This window comes from Neodiprion fabricii, chromosome 5, assembly GCF_021155785.1.
Source record: "Neodiprion fabricii isolate iyNeoFabr1 chromosome 5, iyNeoFabr1.1, whole genome shotgun sequence".
In the NCBI taxonomy this organism is placed as follows: domain Eukaryota; kingdom Metazoa; phylum Arthropoda; class Insecta; order Hymenoptera; family Diprionidae; genus Neodiprion; species Neodiprion fabricii.
Window position 1 is genome coordinate 23,378,062 of NC_060243.1, and position 22,734 is coordinate 23,400,795.

Consider the following 22,734-nt stretch of genomic DNA (forward strand, 5'->3'; position numbering starts at 1 on the left):
AATAAATTCATATAACATCGGCATGGAATAAACTATTGCCATTATCACAAAATGTTGTATTGGACGACAGGTTTAATTCTTTGGAAATGCTGAAATTATTGCAATGCTACAATTTAGGAATATTATCATGTCATGCACTGAGAGCATTCATATCACGATATTGTAACTGTAATAGTTTCTTTACTCGTTCGTACAGGAAATATTTTACGATACCGATCTTACAACCACAAGAACTGAGTATTTTTCTGTTATTCATAAATGTGGTTCAAAAATGGTTTGCGGTTTCAGTTCCTTTCTCGATTATTAGAATTCATTTTGGTCTGTGCACGCTGCGCTGTGACCGAGGTTCGTCAGTCACTGACAGGATTTCGGAAGCCGTTTTCATCATCGATGAGAGAAAGCGCATTTTATGAAGAAAAACGTGTGGTACAAACTAGAAACTGTAAGAATGGTACGATTTGTACAAATTATTGCAATGTAGAAGACAATTGATCGTGAACGAAGTTCCATATTGAAGAAGCATGGTTCGTCAATAAGTCAGGGATACGGTTTGAAGTGTGAACGACAACCATGGAACGCAGCGATTTGGCCCTGATCTTGATGCGACTTTCATTATTTTTCGCCATTTTGGAGACCAATCCAGGTGAGTCGGAACACGGCCGAATTGAATTCTCATCAAGTATCGTTTCGGTAACTCAACCGCGGAGCTGATGAGTTTGTTTCATTGATACTTTGGAGGAAATAACGTTCTGAATTGACCTTCCTCTCATTGTGAGTCAAGGCCATACGTGGGATGAACAGGGTAAAAATATCTTCATCGAATATCTTGATAACATTTCATGGACAAGTAGGTACTATTCGAATCCCAAGATTCTGAAAGTATTCGACCTCAATCTCAATTGGTTTTTCAGAAAAAAGAAGAGAACTGAGAAATTTGAAATAAGTTTTTCTTCATGATTGACTTGATTTATTATTTTATCGAAGGAGTCAAGTGCTTTGAATCGACAGTTTTCTTAAAAAACTTTGAAAAAGCATACATTTTTCCAGGTAAAAATTCGACTGCTTGACAGGGCATGTTGGAGTTGTCGGAAGAACTCGGGAACTTGGCCAGATTTTTTTCCATGTATGTCGAGTACTTTTGGGGGGATAAGTGCGAAAAAATATCGACATAACCAACATAAGAACCATCCTCCTACTGATCCATAGAATGGTATCACGATATTTACAGAAGGCATTTTTACCTGCGAAGGTCTTTCCGTGGTACCGCAGAGTAGATTTACGCGATTTTGACGTGAAGAAAAAAATGGATGAAATTCGCTGGTAGAGTGCGTGTGAAGCAATTATTGTAAACTCGTATACGAGTATGCTCCGAGTCAGCATTCTTCGAGCTAGTCTGGTCGCGGTTCGAGCGGGTGTTTAGGCAGCAGCCTGGGTAGCTCAACGAAAGGTCCCGGGTTCAAATCCCGGTTTAGTTCAAGAGGTTGAACATTTTATCCGGACTTCCGGACATGCACGTCACAATGCGCAATTTTATATACTACATAATCACCTCTGATAGAATGAAAATATTATGTGTATTGTATACGTAAGCCTGATGTAAATTAACATTAAGGTAGAGCATGCTTGGAATAAAATGAGTCTAATATTTAATTTAGCTGCATCGAAGTTCGTGTACCGTATCGTTTATGTGGAAGAGAACAAACCAGCAACACTTTATTGTGACATAACGGGATCTTCGTTGACGAATTTTAAGTGGATACAACGTTATGGCAAACAAGTCGAATGGAGCGAGAGCAATTTTCCTAATATTTCACGTATCAACGAAACATACGTCGTGATGACGCTTGAAATAGCAAACGTGACATCAAAATTCAACGGAATGGAATACAAATGCAGTGGGGATGCAGGTGATAGTAAGCAACCAACTGAGAGTACAGAATACTATTTACGGACCTTTAACGAAGAGGAATTGAACCAAAATGTCCGAGCTGTTGGAAAAGATCGCATCTACCTGAAGATAGGTCGAGTCGATTTCATAGCTGGGTCACATTTTGATTTTATATTCAGCAATTTTGTGTATCACTGCGTTACCGAGTATTTACCGCATGGTACGACTCAATGGCAATACGCAACATCATATTCGTTGAACGAGATTCCTAGTTATCACGTTATTCATGAATTACATGAAGGGACTACCTACATAATAAAGAACACGATTTCTTACGAGGATACCGCGGTGGATCAATTTAAGTGGGCTACGACGTTAGAACGAGGTACACTCAATTTAATCTGATTGTGGCATATTCACACACTTTGAAACCATTGTCTTTAACAGACTCTATCCATGATGGATAATATAGTGAAAGACTTTACTTTCTGTGCAGATATCGAATACGTTCCTGTCATTACGGTTGTCAAGGTAACTAATTCTTCGATAGCGATTGAATGGACTGCGCCTCCACCGGAACTGGAAGGTTATATCAGCCTCTACAATGCTTGCATTCAAGATAAACTTCGTATTGGCGTGAAGCGGGCAGAAAATGCATCGGTGTTGAGTCACGTTTTTCGTGGACTATATTTGCCTAAAACCTATGATATCCGAGTAGAAGCTTGTTCAATTGACGAATGTCGAAATAAGTACCCAAGCACCCCTGTGACTGGTGTAGCTCTGGATGTTGCAGGTGTGTGAACTATTTCGGTCAGCTTGTTTCAATGAAATTTAGATTTTCACGTGTTGCCATAGAAAATTCCATCGAACACATCGACAGAAGTTTCTGAATTCACTTGCCATATTTAAAACTACATGGTGCAGAAATGTTACGTCTTCAGAATTTTATATGTACAACCTAATCATAGAAAATATAACAACTGGAACTCTTTTCAACGATTCCTCAAGATGATGTGAACCCAGCGTTCACCCCAAATGTCTTTGTGAACGAATCGACGAACGATTCAATAACTATCAAGTGGAACGCACCCGAAGATTCGTACAAGGGTCCAGCCATTCATTACTACCATCCAATTTTGTCTGCTCCGTATTATGCGGATAATTCAGTATTTCTAAATAGAACCACAACCTTTTACACATTTGTAAAACTGAGGCAGGACGTTGAGTTTCAAATTCAGGTGGCAGCCTGTGGGAAGTACAGAATGAATTGTGGTGATCCGAGTGTTCCGATCAAAGTTCGAATGCCAGGTACGAGAATTGTAATTTCTTACAGATTTATGCAGTCATTTATTTAATTTCCCACATTCTTGACGCGTGCGGAAGAATTGGAAGTCAGAGTACAACGTGTCATTCACGAAGCTTTGCCCTCAATGGCGGTTTCAGATATTCTTAAGCTTTCATTGTAGCTTTCCAGTACTAACCTATCCTCAAATCGGTGATCCACGATGCTTGCATGAAACATAAAACACAACTGTTGAACTGTGCACAAGTAGGTTTGGGCAGATCATGAGTCATTCTGTAGAACTGCATCTTCAAACTCGTTACAACCTCAAATAATAATAGCCGTACCAATAATAATCATCTCATCGTCTCTCGTGATCAGCGACCTGGAAAATCTTATTGTACCAATTTTCTTGAAGATCTAAAAATTTTTCATTCAATTTCAGCATACCGAATATGCCAATTTTGAATTTCGGAAATTTGACTTCATATTCGTGATCAGGGATCCAAAAAACCAGGTTATACCAATTTTCATTCAAATCCGTTGATCCATTCTCATGATATCGTAATTTTTATTTCAATTTCACATTTTTTTTCCGTTTCAATAAATCGAAAAGTACTGAACTGACCTGAGCAAAAATGCAAATAGTTTTATTTGTACACGCACACACACACACACAGACACAGGTCGAGGTGTATAGAGAGATCTCAGCTTTCAATTTCCAGGGTGATTACAATAACTTCTTTCCTCCTCTGAAAACAGAAAAACGGAACGGTCAAATATATTTATCCACGTCTCCCTGTAGTAATATCAGAATTCCGAAGTCAGTCATATATTTCATCGCTAAAAATACATGCTTATCATCCTCAAAACAACGTACCGCCTGTTAGTTTGACGCCTTCGTTCGCCGTTTTATAGGACCAATAATTGTGGCAAATCTCGAATGACCGTAGGTGTTCCAGTGTTGCTGAAAAATACTCAAAATGACGGGAACATGATTCAAGTTGGAATATGGCTTATTGCCTCGGCACTGATACTCATTATCGTCATGAGCATATTGGCTGCCTGGAAACTTCGGAAACAGGTACCAGAAAAAATCAGCTCCGACGAGAACAACAACGGTATTCTCAGCTGACATGTGAAATACTTCTTTCCAGAGTATGAAACGGAAATTGATCAAAGCGAGACTGGACTACTTCAATAACGGAAATTCGGTGACTTTGAATCCAGATGTGGCTGTGAGTGATCAGGCTGAGTTACTGCCGTACTTGAAGAAATACGAGTTCCCTCGAAGTCTGCTTACACTGGGTATCGGAAATTTTTCACCCTTGCAAATGCAACTTTATTGTGTAAATCAATTCCCCTATTCCAAGGCTTTCCGCCAGTCTGTCGAAATCATTCTACTTCATGAAACATCCAAGTTTCAGGTGTGAATACTTGAAACTATTTCGTGAGGTATGAACTGCAAACTGAAAATTATCAAAACCATGTGGCAATCATAGAGTTTGAGAACGTCGAAAACTGAACGACGTTTAACTGGATTTCACAAATACGACCCTCGCTTAGATATACCGTCATTGGAATTAGTATGGAATGTCGATATCGACACACATATTGCCTTTCTATACGTTGATATTGAGGGGCGATTGATTGTGAATTCACTTTGTTCTTCAGGTGACATACTGGGAAGCGGGGCATTCGGAGTGGTGAGAAAAGGACAGGCGAAGACCATTCGCAGTCGGGAAGTTGTGACGACAGTCGCTGTAAAGACGGTCCGAGCGACAGCCAGTCTGGACTGCATGACAGCCCTTCTTAGAGAACTCAGGATCCTCTGCTACCTCGGTGAACATTTGAACCTCGTCAGTCTTCTCGGTGCCTGCACGAAAAATCTAGAATACGGTGAGCGTTGTGAAATGATATAGACGATGTCACGTGCTGGGCTGACGTTACAGTGATATAAATCATGTTCCGATGAATTTGCGGACAGGCCAGCTGTTCGTCATCGTAGAATTCTGTCGTTTCGGAAATCTACATGACTACTTGTTGCGTCATCGACGTCGCTTTGTGAATCAATTGGATGCCGATACTGGAGAGATCCGTGATCAAAACCAAGTTGGAGATGTGATCGAACCCAACGATCAGAGGTAAATTATATCAATAGATCCAAAACTGGGGAAACGAATATTTGACACTGTACAGCACGAAAGTAATTCATTTGCTTGACCAGCAAATTTATGTCTTAATGTTAAAACAGTTCTAAAATATGTTAACGCTACAATCTGCTAGTCCAGCGAACTATTTTTCATCGTGAAGATTTCGTTACTTCTGCCGACTGCAAGTGAGCATGGAAATTGAATGATCTTTTGATTACCATAGTTTCATAACTATTCACCATAGTTATTTGAATCATGTGGACAGAGTGTGAGCCGATCGCAGAAGTTCGTAACAATTCACCACTAGTGCTGAAAAGTGGGTGAAATCTAACCGACAAATAGGCCTTACCCACCAAAAATTTGAAATGAGTGAACTTTCACGAAATGGTACTTTTCGTATAAAGAGTGTAGGCCACGGTTTCACACCCCGAGTGCCAGCGAGATCGTACGATGGTGAAAATCGTTACGCTCGTGATGCAAACAATACTTTTTCCCCTACGAGCCGTGAAATTGGAATAAATTGTAAGAAAATCGCGAAAACAAAAGCAGGAAGAATAAGGTCAGGTACGTGGGCGTGGAAGGGCTCGTCGGACGAAGCCCCCAAAAAATACAATAATACTTTACCGTTGAAAAATATTTATATTCATTGCCAGTAATGACGACATAAATTTTTGGTTTTACCATAGAAAGGTTTTTAACTAAACAAAAAAATTAACTGAAGTCGGCCTCTCTTCAAAGAAAATGATACTCAATTATCGAAAGATACAAATGAAAAATAATTCTTTTGGCATTAAACTGAAATGAGAATTCTCAAAATCGACCTAACCTCAACTAAGAATGCGAGTTCGGGGAATTTAGTCCCTTCTCATTTTGAACACACCGATGAGCAATCACTCTTTTATTCTATTCTCAAAGAAAAAGTAACAAAACAAAGCAGGTAGACGACGTACTTTCACATGAATAAGCCCTCCCACATTTTTTCACATCGTGAAAACTGTAGGCGCTACAATTTTTCTAACGAATGGTCGAAAACCCGGCTCTGCAGTGAAGTACTGAGAAGTAAGTATTGAGTCCCAATTCGCTGTTACTTTTCTTTAATGTCGCTGAATCGAAAATATCAAGAAGAATGTTGTGTGCGAATAAGTTACTCAGAAAGCTGATATAGCCAGTAATAACCCGTTTTCCATATTGTTTATCGATATTTACATAAAGTAAAGTGTTGTCAAACTTCTCGTCGGTTCCTTATAAATTGATGTAACTTGAAGAATTTTCAACAGAAAAATGTTGCAATGCATGGATTCTACTTTCGAAAAGTTACCCTAAAAATGTCAAAATGTGTTACGAAAATCTGTTCATCGATGTCTTATCGTAAACCCAATAACGCCGTTTGAAAGGAGACAGTGCAAGTTTTAAGATTCATACAATTGGAATCTCGATCAGTGGTCCGAAAGAAATGCACCGTCACTTCCAATTGGATATTGAGAAGAGAGAATCAATTCTTCTGAAAATTAAAATTTTCCAAAAATCAATTTTTTTTTCAAATTAATTCAATTATCATTTGTCACCACATAGACTTTGAGGGTATTGTTATGAAATCAAGATCCATCATTCGCAAAATTTTCCTCTCGGACATTCGTCAAGTTATATCAATTTATGTAAACAATGTGGGGAGTTTCATAACACGTTACTTCGTACATCGTTAAATAATATAAAAGACGAGTCCTTACCGTCGATTTCAGGTTCATTAATAAGTTCTCATATTCAACTCCAGAATTCTTTTTGATCCGGTTGTCCGGCGTCGTCAATTATTAAGAAAGTACTTTTCTGCAGTGCCGGGTTTTCGGGGATACCAAAGAATGTCATCAAGCTTTTTACTTAATACTTCCTCGTGTTTCTTGTTTCTATCGATATCCTTTTCTATAAGAATAGAAACCAGAGAGTTCTTGGTAAAAAATTGTAATTTGAAAACTTAAGTGTTCGAACATTCGCCACAGCAACGATACGGTGGCAAACTTTCGCAGGTAGCTTCTTTACGCACAGAACAACATTTTTCGCGAAAGTATTCTCACTTCGGATTATTTGGTGAGTTAAATATCAGATTTTGTCCACTGGAGGGCACTGCAAATAGCACGCAATGACACGTTCAGAACATTCTTTTCGAATGTCGATGATGCTTATCTATCAAATTTTGATAGGTTTGATGGTAGACAATTTGATAGTAGAATTGTGATACATTTCCCGAAAACGGTAATCGAACCTCACTGGCCAAGTTACTCGTGTGACGCCGCATCAGTGAGTTCACGTACAAAGCAATAGCAAATGACGAGGTCCTTGCTTTCAACCTTCGTATTATTTTCTTGTTTTCCCTACAGTGAAGGATCAGGGCCACGGTGCAATGAAAATCTAGAGGTAGGCGAATCCAGTGATGGCAGTGATTCTAGCTGCGTAGGTGTGACGGCAGACGGCGTCGTGACTGACACGGAATCAGAGAAACCAAAGCTGAGATTGAGATACCCGGGCGATTACACCGGAATCGATACAGATCCGATACGCACGCGAGACTTGGTGTGTTGGGCTTGGCAAATTTCACGTGGCATGCAGTATCTCAGTGCAAAGAAGGTCGGTGAAAATTTGCAATAAGGATTTTTTGCATTGTTCATGAATTGTTACATTTCGTGAAACTTTTGCCAATGATGTGAGTCATTTATGAGTTTTGTATCAGATATTGCACGGGGACTTGGCGGCCAGAAACATTCTCCTCTCGGATAATAATGTTGTAAAAATATGCGACTTTGGCCTGTCGAAGTCTCTCCGTGACGAAGAGAACTTTAAGAACAACGAGGGTGGTCCCCTTCCGGTGAAGTGGATGGCTATCGAGTCTCTCAGAGATCGAGTATTTTCAACGAAATCGGATGTTTGGTCCTACGGAGTCGTCTTGTGGGAACTCTTCTCACTTGGCAATACTCCGTATCACGGGATAAGGCCGCACGATATGTGCCAAACTCTGATCGACGGTTATCGTATGGAGCGACCGGAGTACGCGCCTCAGAGTTTGTGAGTGTCGAGCGGTGATTACAGACCGTCATGTGGTTTTATGTCGATTCTGCGAAATTAGTTACTTCCGTTTCGTTCTCTTTTTAGATACGATTTAATGTCAAGCTGCTGGAAGGAGGAACCATCGGAACGACCTTCGTTCGAATCTCTCGCCTGGAAAGTTGCTGAGATGATAGACGAGCACGTGAAATCGGTAAGCGAGATGTTTTTTGAACTTAGTATCTCTTGTACCCTGTTGTATACAAATTTACGCGTGATCGTGTTAGGTTTGTGAGACACGATTTACAGCTGCATTGATAGCTCAAATAATCTACCTCACATTCACCGTGATCAGTCTTCATCAACTCATTGTGGAAACACGTTTCAGTATTATCTTGACTTGGGCAATCCTTACACTGAGATGTACGCTGATGCCTGGAAACGTGAGAGGGAGACCGTGATTCACGGCGATGAACCTGCTGTCTGTGAAGAGACTCGGCTTTGAACGTAACCGTAATGTCACCGTAAACGCCTTCCCTGCCGAAAATGTTCATGTGATGATTCATAAGATGTTACAACTGAAATCATTGTGTAATTCATCACAAGATTTATCTTGTAAATTCGAGAAAAATATATACAAAATCACGTAATAAATTACAAAAGCACGAATCACGAAATATGCTATATCAAAAATTTTTATGATTCGTGTTTTCGTGATGCATTACGTCATTTTTATACATTTTTCTCTAATTTACAAGATGTATCATATAATAAATTACACGTCAATTTCAGTCATAGCATTATATGATTCAAGACATGGTCATTTTCAGTAGGTTTACTAGTTCATGAATAATCAGATTGACTCCATCATCACTTCACTAACTGATCAAAAGGAGCTATCTGAACAATTTTGGGTAACATAGTACAAGTTAAGAAATTAGAAATAATTACGTTTGAACTTTTTGAAAAAATTCTTATGATAGAAGAATTTTAATGCCTAAAACGTAAGAAGATTATACAAAAATAAATAAATAAAATAAGAAAAAGTGGTAAAACTTTGAAGATGACTTCAACAATGAGACGACCGTTCTACAGTACTTACCTCTGTCGCGTTACGTTGCCGACAGTAAAGCGCATTTCGTAACAACACGTACATTCAAATTTGACACTGTGATCAGTTCACAAAATCAGTGAACTTTCAGATTTTCTAATATTCATCTATTCAAATCTCAAGTCTAGGTAAAAGCACGCTGTACACAGTTTTTTCAATACGCGAAGTACGTCCAGAAAATACAAGACAATAAACGTCACAGGGAACAATGTTTTATTCGTTACATGATAAATTTCAATCACGGGCCAGCACTGCTTAAACTTCATTAACAACGACATGAATACGATTATATTATCAGCATTTTCACATCGAAACATAAATAATTTCAATACATAAGATACTTACATACATAATCGGTAACTACAGATTCCGTTATGGCGTTGGAATTGAATAAAGTAAACGAAGTTGGAAATAAATAAAAGTATTATTGACTAGTGGCAACCTAAAACAGATGCTAACTCTTTCACCTGATCTCGATTGGCATGCATGAATGCCTTTGCTTCCCAGATCATGTTGACCAGCTTCTCATCACTTCGCTCATCCATCGGAATTTCATCCGACATTTGAGGACTAAATCTATAATACGGAACGCCAATCATGGAGCACCAGGTTCTCGCGCGATCCACAACACGACCGTCACTCGCCGTAGCTTGATCTACCAGAAGAGTTCCCAATGCAGACATTCCCATGGCAAGTTTAGCCGTATCCCAAAGACTCTCAGGTCGAAAGACATCAATTTCCCTCAACTGAGATACCGGGATAAGCCCAGTCCCCAGAGAGACGACCAAAGAAATAGGTTTCACTTCATCTTCTCTGCCCATGGCTCGCAATGCCAAATTGTACTCGTGTATTTCCGTCATCGCATCTAGTGTCGGATTGTTCGCTATCAATCCTCCATCAAGAAATCGTCCAAAAGCTCTGAAGTACGATGGTGCCGCTCCCGTCGCTCTAGCAGCTCGCCAGACAAGCTGGCGATCTGGTGGAAATGTTTCCTTGAACTTGCCACTGGGCGGAACGCCGAGCACAACACTTGGAGAATCGTAATTCCGGAACAAGTGCAGATCTACGGGCTTTCTGTCTGCCAAAACGCCAGTTATCATCAATTTAGGGTGCTGGATATCAGACATCAACGTGTGAGTGCCCAGTGCGGACTTCAGAATGTTCTCTAGTCCCTCACTGGAGTAGGGCCTTGGACCCACGAACGCGTTTTCTTTCATCCGGAAGTACAATGCTTGACATTCCTTCAAAGTCTTACCAGTCGCCAAGCCGAGAGCCAATATTCCGCCCGTCGAAGTGCCTGCGATCCAATCGAAGCAGTGAATCACTGGCTTGTTAATGACTGACTCAATTTCTAATAAGGTTTGTACTAAAACCAGGCCCCTTATACCTCCGCCATCCAGACAAAGCAAACGTCCACCTTCCACCTTTCTTTTCCTCTGTGAAGCCAGTTCCTCCATCCCAGCAACATAGAGCATTTGATCTAAGATTGTTCTAGGAACTGACGTTGGGGGCTCAGGCGGTGCTTCTCCGTCAAAGTTTTCAAGGTGTTTACATCCTATGTGGCATCCTTCCATGTCCGGAGGACACCGCTGTGCTCCAACAGCGTGAAGAATGTAGAGTACTTTGCTTCCGTCAGCGTTGGCTTCAATGGGAGTAAGATGCCGCGGGGTTTCCCGTTTATAATTCGTCGCATCAATGTCCGCACCAAAGCCAAGTAGAGCCTGAACTATAGATGGCGTTGCCTGAGTGACGGCCAGATGCAAAGGAGTGTTTCCCTCGTTATCGACGATGTTTACAGATGCCATGTGGCTCAGCAGAGCCACGGTACAGTTCAGTCTCTTCCGCATTACCATGATATGCAGTGCGGTTCTGCCATCGAAATTCAAAGCATCGATATCACAGTTCGTTTCTATCAGGGCGTCTATTACCTCTCGACTGCAGGACCAGTGTAAAGGAGTTCCGCCAAATTTCATATCCTGAGAATGCAGAGCATTTGGTTTATCATGCAAAAAGTCACCGACATATCCAGGGCTCGTTGGCTGTCCTTCGCTTGCGGGAATATTTACGTCTGCTCCAATCAATAACAAAGCTTTAACGCACTCTGGTTTATCAGAGAGGCAAGCAACATGCATCGGCGTGTGCCCATTTCCGTTTCGACTGTTGAGACTGTTTGGCAAACCGGCACCGAGTGCAAGGATTATATCCTTGGTTGAACTGGCGGCATAATGATAAACCGTGTTGGCATTGTGGTCCAAATGCTCAAGCGAACTTTGAGCTGCTACCAACATTTGAACCATCCTCAAGTTGTTCGTTTGAACCGCTACTTGAAGTGGCGACATTCCTGTTGCTGGGTCGCTGCTGTTCAGGTGGCTGTTCACTGCTGTATGGTGCAAGGCGTCATACAGCAAAAGATGGGCTGCCAGATGAGCGAGGGTCCATGTTGGGTGATCCGTAAGTACGTCGCATAGCCGACGAATCCCATTTGCGTTGCACAGCTAACTCATAGAAACATAAGCAAGATTTAGTCCGTGGTAAAAGAACATTGCATCGTTTCAATACCAGAATGTACAAATAATAAAATTGTTCGATTTCTATGTCAACTCAATTCAATATTTAAAAAAAATAGAAAGGATCTCACATAGACACTTGGAGAATGAGAGGACTTTTCAACATTAAACTGTTGCTTGAGAACAAGAGTTTAGAGCATTTCACATCAAATGTTAGGTAATTAAAATAATTTAATGCATGAAAAAATGTATAAATAATCATTGCAATCCATGTATGGCTTAACCCTTGATAGCTGGGAAAGTTTCTGTTGAACCATGCAGAAAAAATTATAAAATTGCTGGAGTCGATGATTGTTTCGATAAATTATCTAAGCCCTCACCTCTCTAGAAATTTGTACAAGAATGGGAACTTTGTCTTTATAGACAGTGAAGATATTTTCTGCTGGTTCCAAAGTATCCGACCGCAGAAGACTGAAAATTAAAAACATATAAATTATCTGTACTTTTTTTCATGAATTTCGTTTTTGATCAACCTGACAGACATTTTTTACAGAGGTATAGTTAAAACTGTCACTACTGACATAATAGTTTGGTTGTAATTTGTCCTTATCCACCTTAACAGCTATAGCGAAATGACAAATTATGCTTGTATTACAGAATATCGTATTATTGAACTAAATTACTCAATATTTATAAAAATCACAAAAAGTTTGTAATACGTCATTCATAGCTCTGGTACATGTTATTGAATACCAATTTCAATTGATCTACATTTGGTGAAGGTCTGTAATCTAAATGCAAATCAATACTACTTAGTTTTGTCAGGTAACTGTAAGACAATGTAAGCACAGGATTTGTAGCGCATTGGCACTGAACCATGGCTAATTGAATTCGAGTGTAAACTGGGCGTGACATTTCAAATATAGATTATGAAACATTAGACGGAAATCACATTGCTCATTACATGTATTGAAAAAACTTGTTCATAAGACAGATAGCATTGAAAGATGTTTTTTTCGCATCGTAATTCTGTGTTACGAACGGTAAAATTTGAGGAAAAGTAATATTGTTTCAAGTACTAGCGACTCACAAACCTATAGGCCTGATGTAGCGTCTCGGTGCAAGGTCTGTGCAGAACAATTTCAAACTTTTCTTTATTCCGGTTGTCCGGACCATATAAAACGATTCCATCCTCTCGACAGTATATTGTGCGGTTTCCATACTGCTCAGGTTTGACTTCCAAGACTTTGTTGGGGGGAGTTTCTGATCCGAGAATATTGCGAAGGACTAGGCCGCTGGCTATGGCTCCTAGCCATGCCATTTTTGCGATAAATATTAAAAAATTAGACTAATTGTGCTATCGCAACATCGACTGATTTTAGGTTATGTTCCGGAGACTACTCTCTTCGGCTGACAAGAGTTTCGGTGAATTGCTACAGTTCATGATCAGAGACTTCATAATTAATCTTCTTATCTTTATTCTTTATTCTTTACTCTCGACTCATAAAAACAGTGTCGATCGTTCCAAAGTTCAACTCCGGGGAGTAATTATTTTCAGCATTTGAATAAAAATAATGCGACAGACACTGAGACACATTGAATTACGACGCGAGTGTAACATTGATCGACCTGATTTTGAATTTAACCTTTGTGCTTATACATGATGCAATACGTGAGAACCCGAAGTAACGGCCGTTTATTTTTGACAGTTCTTTGATTTCGCGAACCAACTTCACGTCGATAGTTCGATTTCAACGCAGCCTCGGGTGGGGGTTTCCCCACTTACGAATGTGTCGGGCGTACAGGCTGGTCAATAAGTGATGAAAGTTCAATAGGAATAATTAATTGTACGCCGTGAATCCAGTCGATAACTTAAAAAGACCAAATTTTCCAAACATATAGAAGGTGTAAAATTTTTTCTCAAATATCCAAGGTTGCTATGATATATTATTCTTCAAATTTTAATTAAAAAACAGCTTATTACAGTTTTTATAAATCAATTCACCGATATGATTCATCACAATATTCACATGAGATTATACTTCAGTCAGACAAATTTATAATTCACAATCATTAAGTTGACAATTCGTCACGTAATGTGTGCAGTATTTATTCATTCAAGTGAAAAGCAGGAGAACTCTATATATTATTTGAAGGATATATGTGGAGACTCTTCCACGGATCAAATCTGTATACGAGAATAAAGAAACCGTCATATGCTGTTTCGATTTTGCGGTAATTCCGTCAATTTTTACGTATCCCTGAAGCTGTTGCGCCTTCGGATAATTTGTGATCTCGAATTTTTTAACTAGACTGTATAATATGTTTGATAGTTACATAATTCTGTTTGACGTTTAATATCTCAAACCACAGCGTTTTTTCTCATCGCACTTATAACTTCCTTTTATCTGCGGAAACTGGATGTCCTACAAAATTACTATGTCAAACCACCAACTGTCATAATCCATACAACTATATACACGATTTGTCACATCGTACCGTTATTGGAATTGCCCATTAGCAAATGAAATTTCTGTAAATCATGCCAAGACAACATAAAGTAGAGCATATAATTACTGCTAAGAAGTAAACTCGACTGTGTATATTCTTACAATTAAAAACTTCCTGCAATTATAATGAAAGAGAAAACACATCGCTTCTGTATTTCAGTATTTGATTTTTGTAATGTATCTACTTAACGTTTTTGTCGAAAAAATTCAAAATTTTCAGTTTAACCCAATTAAAAAATTTAACAAGTTAAATTTATATGCATATGCGTATAGTTATCTCAGTTAGTATAAATTGAACAGTATAAGAAATTATACAAAACAATTCTCGTGTCACTATAATATCAATTTGCCTACATCTAATCGCTATAAGCCAATTAACTTGCGAGGCAATCAAGAATGGTTACGATCGTTCGTAATTTATTGATGACCACTACATTCAAATATGCTTAAACCTGTATTATTATACTTTTTCGTGGCTTAGACTGTGGCTTATGCCCATATATTCTTATAGCAATTTGAATTGCTTTTCTTGTATACAATATGCCATGAATATTATACACGTAATTGCCTGCTAATTTTTGTACTGTTAGGCAAGAGCTCTTGGGTTTTTCCGACGGCAGCATTTTTGTGCGTCAGAAGAAAGAATACGCGGTTTCCACAAACGTTACAACGAAATTCTTTTAAAAAAATGCACTGTTTCGTAACTTCAGTTTTCAAAAATTTACAAGTGATCCTCAAGTTAAGGTGAAACTATAAAGCCAAGCATATTTATTTTATTATTTCAACATGGATAGGTTGATTATAAAGTAATTACCAATTAGTGATAATGTTCATTAATGTTTCTTCGTATTCACATTTTTTATAATAAGCCTATTCTCAACGCGCTCATAATCTTCAACTCATTTTTGTCAGCTTTAACCGTCATGCCCCCAGATGTTTAATAAATTGAATGAAATTTACCTTTCAATCCAAAAATCCACAAATTGATGTTTAATCGTTGCAATTAGCGAAAAAAGATGTGGCAGAAAATTGATCAGAGCGAATAACTATCAATGCATGTATCTAAACAAGCAATTTGAATGAAAGACTATTCAGCAGATATTTTAAATTTTTTGAGAGCGATACACCAACAAATTCCATTAAACCCAGCGGATTCTCCTCATGTAGGAATATACAAGTAGATACAAGAATAGTAGGCAAACGTAATATTGACAATGTAGTTACTTTTTTCATACCTGCGAGCCATCAGTGCTATTCGAGCTCACGAAATATTATATCATCAACTCATGCAGAGGCAACACCGAATATGTGTGCAAATTATGCACAACTGACGAAGAATTTCGGTAATGTCATGTTCGCATATTAAGATTGTAGAAAATTGGTGCGACAAAAAATCAACTGTAACAGGTATTCCAAATATTATTTATGTATACATTAACTTGTTTGCTTAACTAATTCAAGGATGAGGGGGTTTCCTGAAATTTCTAGTTTCTGACGTGTCTCTGGAACGTTGTATATGAGCCAATGGCTGGATGACATAAACGTTGAACTTTGTTCTTGCAATAACCAGTATGGTGGCAATAGTGACTAAACGGATATGTCCAATGACCATAGGAGTTGAGACTGGTCAAGACCTGAAAGCTGATGCATAAAAGTTATATAAGCGAATGCGCGACGATCGACGTTTCATTTGTAGCAGTTGTACGCAATCACACTACACTCGCTACTCAGCGGTCAGCTCAACGCGACACGCAAAATCCTCGTTCAGACGTTCAGTGTGAAGTAAGCAGCTCCAAAGTAAACCGTTGACGCAGTGCCAGCTGCCAATAAATAACAATCCGTGACAATTCAAAGGCAAGGTGAGTGTTCAAGTACAGCAAACGTGTATTGTGTACTAACGATAAGTAAATGTCAACGTAAGCGGTATAGAATGAAGTTACCCAGCAACGAAATACTTATATCGACCAAAGTAATTAGAAAACCGCATTTAATTAAGAATATTGTTGGTATTTTCACTCTCCATACAGTTGATATATTCATTGATAAGTCAAATTAATTTTAAACGATGTTGCGAACAAAGTAAGTAACCTAGACAAAGCGATAGAAGGCAGGTTTGAAATTATAATCATTTAAGGAAATTGAGTCAAGTGCTTATCAATTGGTTTTATTGCTCGTAATGTGACACCCAATATTGATTGGAGTGGATTATAGATTGTCCAAAAATACCACAAATCGATTTGGTCGTTTTTAGCTCGACTGAATGATTCAACTCAACAAGTTTACTCAACAGTAATGTATTTTCAACATAGACCATGATTGGTAAAAATAACCATTTTGAAATAGCTGTTGCGTATTCCTAAATCTGAAGCGTGCAATCATTGCAAATTATAAAACACTTTTTTTTTCCATTGAAATCATAAGTGAAATAAACGTTTAATTTGTGGCTAATTTTTTTTACAGAACTTTTTGACAAAACTGAATGTTCACGTATGAGAAATTTTCAAATCACATTGGTGGTTGATTACAATTACTAGCTTGAAATTGTTAATTCAAGTGCGATCGCGGACTTGGTTGAAGTTAGTAAACTTCAGATAAAAAGTTGCAAAATAATGGTGCTCCCTAAAAATGCATTATCATATTAACATTACAAACTTTACCTTGGTGATTTTGGATAATCCAAATCACTACAAGCACAAAGTGAGTCAATTCAATATGGCTGAATATTCAACATCAATAAACAAATTCTAGAAATTTGATAAATTTTACGAAATAGTCGGCAAAATTATCTCCAAGTACATGAATAGAAAGAAAAAGCACAAATTGAACGGAAATAATTTATTTCCACTTTAGAACAAACCTACTTACTTACTTTCTTCAATCGGTACTTGTTCAGCGTTGTTTCTTCACCCCTGTAACGAAAACTCTTATTGTATTGTTGACAGAATTTTCTTCATTAAAAATTGTTGAGAAAGATGGACTGGCTGGGAAATTTGACCAACGATTCGGCAGTTCTTCGTAATATCTTAGGGCTGGATGCTAAGCCAAACAAAGTCTTAGAAGTTAAACCTGAGCAATATGAAAATCGTACAGTATTGTCTCGACAAGGGAAGATCTATTTATATGGACCGGACAACCAGCGGAAGGAAAAGTACGAAATAGTTCTGGTTGGAAGTTGCACCAAGAACCCTGACCAGCTTTACAGGTGCGTTTGGTATTAATACAGAAAGTATTGCTAATTGTAGTGCACTAACTAAAACCTAATTTTTTCCTCTCTATGTTTTCAGTATATTTCGCTCAAATACTTTGGAACCTGCAGAGAAGCTCTTCTCAGTCTTCAAAGACAAGGTTCCTGTCCTGGTTCAAATCTCTAAAGATGTAAGAGTGATCTCATGTGATCTATTTATTTATCATGTAGATACTTATTTCTTATTCACTTCGCAAACATCATTTGTCGAATGCCTTATCTTTGGTTATTTTTTTACCTACATAAAGTTTCATTTACTAAAAATAGTAATATGAAGGAAAGAGAAAATATGTGATTCTGTGTTTTTCTCTAATCACTCGTGGCATTGACACGTATTTAAACGCCAATTTAAAAGAAACAATAATGCTGCTTGAATAAACATTATCTTGGGAATATTTTTTTACCATCTTGTAAATGTGTATCAAACGAAAGTTGAATGTTTATTTTTTTTTATTTTACAATTAGCTGTGTAGCACGAGTGGGATCGGTAAGCTGTGTGATCTCCTGACAAATCATCCGACATGGACCTTGGCTCACTTAGCGGCACATCTTTCACTTTATGACGCCTTTGTCTATGCAGCCGTAAATAGCCATGTAAACACCAGTGATCAGACATCAGGAGTGTCGCCTCTCCAAATCGCAATACAAGCAAACAACTTGAAGATGGTTCAGTTGCTTCTGGCAGCTAAGAGTTCCCTGGACCATTTGGACCACAACGCAAACACTGTCTATCATTACGCGGTGCATGCAAGTGCAGAGATAATTATGGCCCTTGGTCCAAGTGCGCAAAACAGCCTCAATGCCAGAAACAGTAGTGGACACACACCTTTGCACGTTGCCTGCCATGCCAATAAACCAGAGTCTGTTAAGGCTCTGCTTTTAATCGGGGCTGATGTTAATATTCCTCCAGTTGAGAGCAAACCAACAACTCCTGGTTACGTGGGTGATTTCCTACGCGAAAAGCCGGATGCCCTAAATTCGGATGAAATGAAATACGGTGGAACTCCGTTACACTGGTCCACCAGTAAAGAAACGATCAACGCCTTGATAGAGCAGAATTGCGACGTCGATGTTGTCAACTTCGATGGAAGAACCGCCCTGCACATTATGGTAATGAAAAAAAAGCTAGAGTGCGTCGTCGCTCTGCTGACACGAATGGCGTCTGTGGATATCGTTGACAAGGATGGAAACACTCCGTTGCATCACGCCGTAGTTCACGCTGTTCCAGTCATAGTTCAAGCACTCATTGGATTTGGCGCGGACGTCAACATAGCAAATCACAAAGGGGAAACACCCAGGCATCTCGTTCAAATAAATGATAACGCTGACAGAAAAAAGATTCTTTACATGTTACATGCTGTTGGAGCACGGCGATGTCCTCCTGAGATGGAAGGATGCCACATAGGCTGCAATCACAATGAAAACTTTAACGGCGAAGCGCCACCTGAGGTTTCCTCAGCAGCTTCTAGAGCAGTCTTAGATCAAGTTCTATCTACTGCGAGTGCAAAAAAGCAGGCTTCGGAGGGCAAGCGTAAACTTGACGGTGGACGTCTGTTGTGCCTTGATGGTGGCGGCATTCGTGGGCTGGTCTTGGTGCAAATCTTGTTAGAAATCGAATCTGTGATCAAAAAACCAATTGTTGAATGTTTCGACTGGATTGCTGGGACTTCAACGGGTGGTATTTTAGCTCTAGGTCTAGCAGTGGGCAAGAGTTTGAAAGAATGCGTAGCGATATACTTCGATGTCAAGGATAAAGCTTTCGTAGGCAACAGACCCTACGACAGTGAAGGCTTGGAGACCATTTTAAAAAATGCGGTCGGTACTGAAACAGTAATGGCTCAAATTAAAAACCCAAAATTGATGATAACTGGGGTGTTGGCGGACAGAATGCCAGTGGATCTGCATTTGTTCAGAAATTACGAATCTCCGAACACCCTGCTCGGTGTTCCACCTAGTGGAAAGTTCATGGAAACACTCCCTCCAGAGCGTCAGCTCGTTTGGCGAGCTGCTAGAGCCACGGGAGCAGCTCCTTCATACTTCAGAGCTTTTGGAAAGTTTCTTGACGGAGGATTAATAGCGAATAATCCTACACTGGATGCTCTCACAGAAATAAATGAGTACAATCTGGCACTTGAAGCTGTTGGAAGGACAGACGAAGTGAAACCCATTTCTCTTGTCGTCTCACTGGGCACTGGTCTCATTCCAGTACGAAAGCTTGAGAATATTGACGTCTTCATACCGGAAAGTCTTTGGGACACACCGAAAGTTGCCAAAGGCTTAAGTGCGTTGGGAACTCTGTTGGTCGATCAAGCCACAGCAAGTGATGGTCGCCTTGTCGATCGTGCAAAATCATGGTGCTCGATGATCGGTGTCCCTTATTTCCGATTCAATCCTCAAATGTCCGAGGAAATATCGATGGATGAAAAGAGCGATGAGAAGATTGTTCAAATGATGTGGGACGTCAAGGCATTCATGTACGCTCATCAGGATGAAGTAAAGAAACTGGCTGCTATATTAGAGGATCAGTGAAGATTATTTGTTCCACTAAAACAACTAAATTTTGAGTCTTAATTTTAGTCAGAACACATCGCATGCAACAAGCTTACTTAAATGAGAGACTACTTAACTCACTTCTGATTTTCATAGTTATCATTTTTACACAACTTCACTGCGCATCCTAAGTGACCTTATTGACTTTAATAGGTGAAAAATAACTAAACTGTTTTGGTAGTCACTCAGTCTTCTTTTTTGTAGAATTTTTTCAGAGTCTTTGATAACTTTTGAAGTAGACTTGGTCGTATTATTAATATTGAAACTCGGTTCAAAAGAATTTTAATCTAATATAATAATTTATCATTTTTGAAATTGATTGATTTATTCTGTTCCACTATACCGCATTTATTTTCTAGTCCTATTTCATAAGAACAGTATGATTTAATCCATGATATAGAAATTCACTATAGATCGAGAGAAAAGTGGTTCTTAATACAATGCTGGATTTTCTTTAATCAGAGGCTGTGAAAATCAATTTTTTAAAGTTTCACTACATTGCCGTTTTCTGCAGAGTTGCAAATAGCTCTTGGGTAGCAAGCTCAATTCACAATCTTTTTGGGGTGTATATGTAGTGTCAATTTTTATAATAATCATTTAACGGTTTAGACAAAGTTCCAAGTGTGTAGGAATACATTACATGAATACATTTTGTATGATATTGGCAGCCACAAAATTCAATGTATCTCCGTACCGCAATTTCTCAACATATACATATACTCGACCTTATTCTCATAATACAATAACATACTAATTTTCATTCTGTTACAAATGGTCAAGAACGACATAATTAAGATTAATGAAAAGATGATTACTTTATTATGCACCGGACTTACGTCCTGTGAGCCGTGCAAAAACCGTGATACATACGAGCAAGTACAATTAGCAAGTAAGTGTAATTGTAAGAATTCAGCACAACGAAAACTTGAAAAGCCTTTTTTATTAACTGTATTTTAAGTCAATAGTTTAAGGAATCAATTATATTTACTAAAGTTCATTAACAATTGAATGTTTTGTAAGAAATTTCTATCAAAAAATTTCGCTATACCGTGAATAAATTTATGAGAATATTAAAACAAAAATTGTTCAATGAATTATAAGTCAAACCTGCAAGTATGATATTCTCGTCTGGAACATCAAGATAAAGACGATATTTCGATTACAAATGCTTCCGTTTAGATGCTGTCATACGTGCGTACCTGAAAAGTAAAAAATAACAAACAAGTTGGACGTTTTTTGGTCGGAGGTTGATCATGCAGCCATTTTTGCTCAATCTTAAAAAAGCCAACCAAATCTTGCAATCATTGAGACTAGAGTACAGGAGTCTGATCTCTATTGGGGAGCATACGAAAAAATCATACTCGAAAATTTGTCGTTTAGTAGTTTTAGATTTTATCCAAAGCATCGCTCTCATCGTAAAGTTTTGAGGTGAACTTGGTAAGAATTGACTATATATATATATATGTATATAAACATCGATCGTGACCGAAATGAAATATCCTTGGGTCTGGTCTCCCCACCAGAGAGAAACCTTCCCCACCACTCGTCGGATCTTTGCGATATCAGCGCCTTTCAGTGTCAGCCAGCGCAAACCTCACTGTGCGGATTTTTTATACTGGTTCAAATGTATGAATATCGGACTCTTGTACTCTAGTCTCCATGCTTGCAATAATAAAGCCACAGATTCTCGACATTTGTCACGTAATGCGTTGACTGAAGACTGTAAAGACAGTTACCCATATGGGCTTTGGTGTGACAACCGAAAATCGTCGCGCGCTTGCGCTCTCCGTGGTGTTCCAGCGGCAGAGTTGGGAACTTATTACAGAGCATCAGAGGGTTACCGATCACGACATAATGTCGGTTGCAATAACCTTCCGAGTAACACAGTCGTCGTAATGGTAAGCCCAAATCAATATTTAGCTTGTGCGTACTTACCGACTTATAACGTTACCGAATCGTCAGCGATTCAAGAAATTAATAATGAGAATCAATTTCTTCCAAAATTCGTAGCAAAAACGTGATTTAATTAAAGAATAGGTACCCGGGAAACGTATGTATACATGGATGATAAATAATGATAGATCAGATGTCATAATGATGCAGAGACCAAAAAGTATATGTGTATATGCGGTCCATGTACGATATTAATATACTTATATGATCTATACGTGATGCATACTATAAATTTTATACTTTTCCAAGAGACAAACTAGATTATCTACAATAATACGTTTATAATATGAAATTAGAACAATTATTCATTTCGAAATTGGATTCTTTTCGACACGCGCTCGATCTATTCCACAACATTAATATTCGTAATTATTCCAACAACTTTTCTTTTGCTTTCTCGATCTTGACTTTTCGTAGGCATAGAATCGAAACACTATTACAGCTAGTCGCAATTGAAGTATCTACGTTGGGTAGTATTTAACGCAGCGTCCTGATTTAAAGAC

General features: G+C 38.6%; 3 protein-coding genes and 1 long non-coding RNA gene across 8 annotated transcripts; 3 read left to right on the forward strand and 1 right to left on the reverse strand.

The window, feature by feature from the left end:
* Positions 1–2,083: 2,083 nt before the first annotated feature.
* On the forward strand, positions 2,084–3,011 carry LOC124182045. The gene is made up of 3 exons (XR_006870673.1): positions 2,084–2,273; positions 2,385–2,681; positions 2,897–3,011. It is a non-coding gene; the product is annotated as an uncharacterized LOC124182045 (long non-coding RNA).
* A 1,153-nt stretch (positions 3,012–4,164) lies between these two features.
* LOC124182010 (vascular endothelial growth factor receptor 1-like) lies at positions 4,165–9,581 on the forward strand. The gene is made up of 8 exons (XM_046568785.1): positions 4,165–4,254; positions 4,328–4,478; positions 4,845–5,069; positions 5,158–5,314; positions 7,696–7,942; positions 8,046–8,377; positions 8,465–8,570; positions 8,745–9,581. The coding sequence occupies exons 1-8, from the start codon at positions 4,165–4,167 to the stop codon at positions 8,859–8,861; spliced, it is 1,425 nt and encodes a 474-aa protein (XP_046424741.1). The 3' UTR covers positions 8,862–9,581.
* An 82-nt stretch (positions 9,582–9,663) lies between these two features.
* Positions 9,664–13,770, reverse strand: LOC124182043 (85/88 kDa calcium-independent phospholipase A2). Of its 2 annotated transcripts, none has more exons than XM_046568826.1 (3): positions 13,065–13,770; positions 12,355–12,445; positions 9,664–11,962 (listed from the first exon to the last, which is right to left on the reverse strand). In XM_046568826.1, exons 1-3 carry the CDS (start codon positions 13,193–13,195, stop codon positions 9,899–9,901), a joined length of 2,286 nt encoding a protein of 761 aa, XP_046424782.1. In that variant the 5' UTR covers positions 13,196–13,770; the 3' UTR covers positions 9,664–9,898. The 2 variants fall into 2 exon arrangements, with proteins under 2 accessions (XP_046424782.1, XP_046424781.1); XM_046568825.1 differs by having other exon boundaries at positions 13,069–13,769.
* A 1,443-nt stretch (positions 13,771–15,213) lies between these two features.
* On the forward strand, positions 15,214–21,617 carry LOC124182041 (85/88 kDa calcium-independent phospholipase A2-like). Of its 4 annotated transcripts, none has more exons than XM_046568821.1 (4): positions 15,214–16,343; positions 17,427–17,686; positions 17,769–17,859; positions 18,194–21,617. In XM_046568821.1, the coding sequence occupies exons 2-4, from the start codon at positions 17,457–17,459 to the stop codon at positions 20,255–20,257; spliced, it is 2,385 nt and encodes a 794-aa protein (XP_046424777.1). In that variant the 5' UTR covers positions 15,214–16,343; positions 17,427–17,456; the 3' UTR covers positions 20,258–21,617. The 4 variants fall into 4 exon arrangements, with proteins under 4 accessions (XP_046424777.1, XP_046424778.1, XP_046424779.1 ...); XM_046568822.1 differs by lacking the exon at positions 15,214–16,343 and adding an exon at positions 16,366–16,453; XM_046568823.1 differs by lacking the exon at positions 15,214–16,343 and adding an exon at positions 16,466–16,486.
* The last annotated feature ends 1,117 nt before the right edge of the window (positions 21,618–22,734 follow it).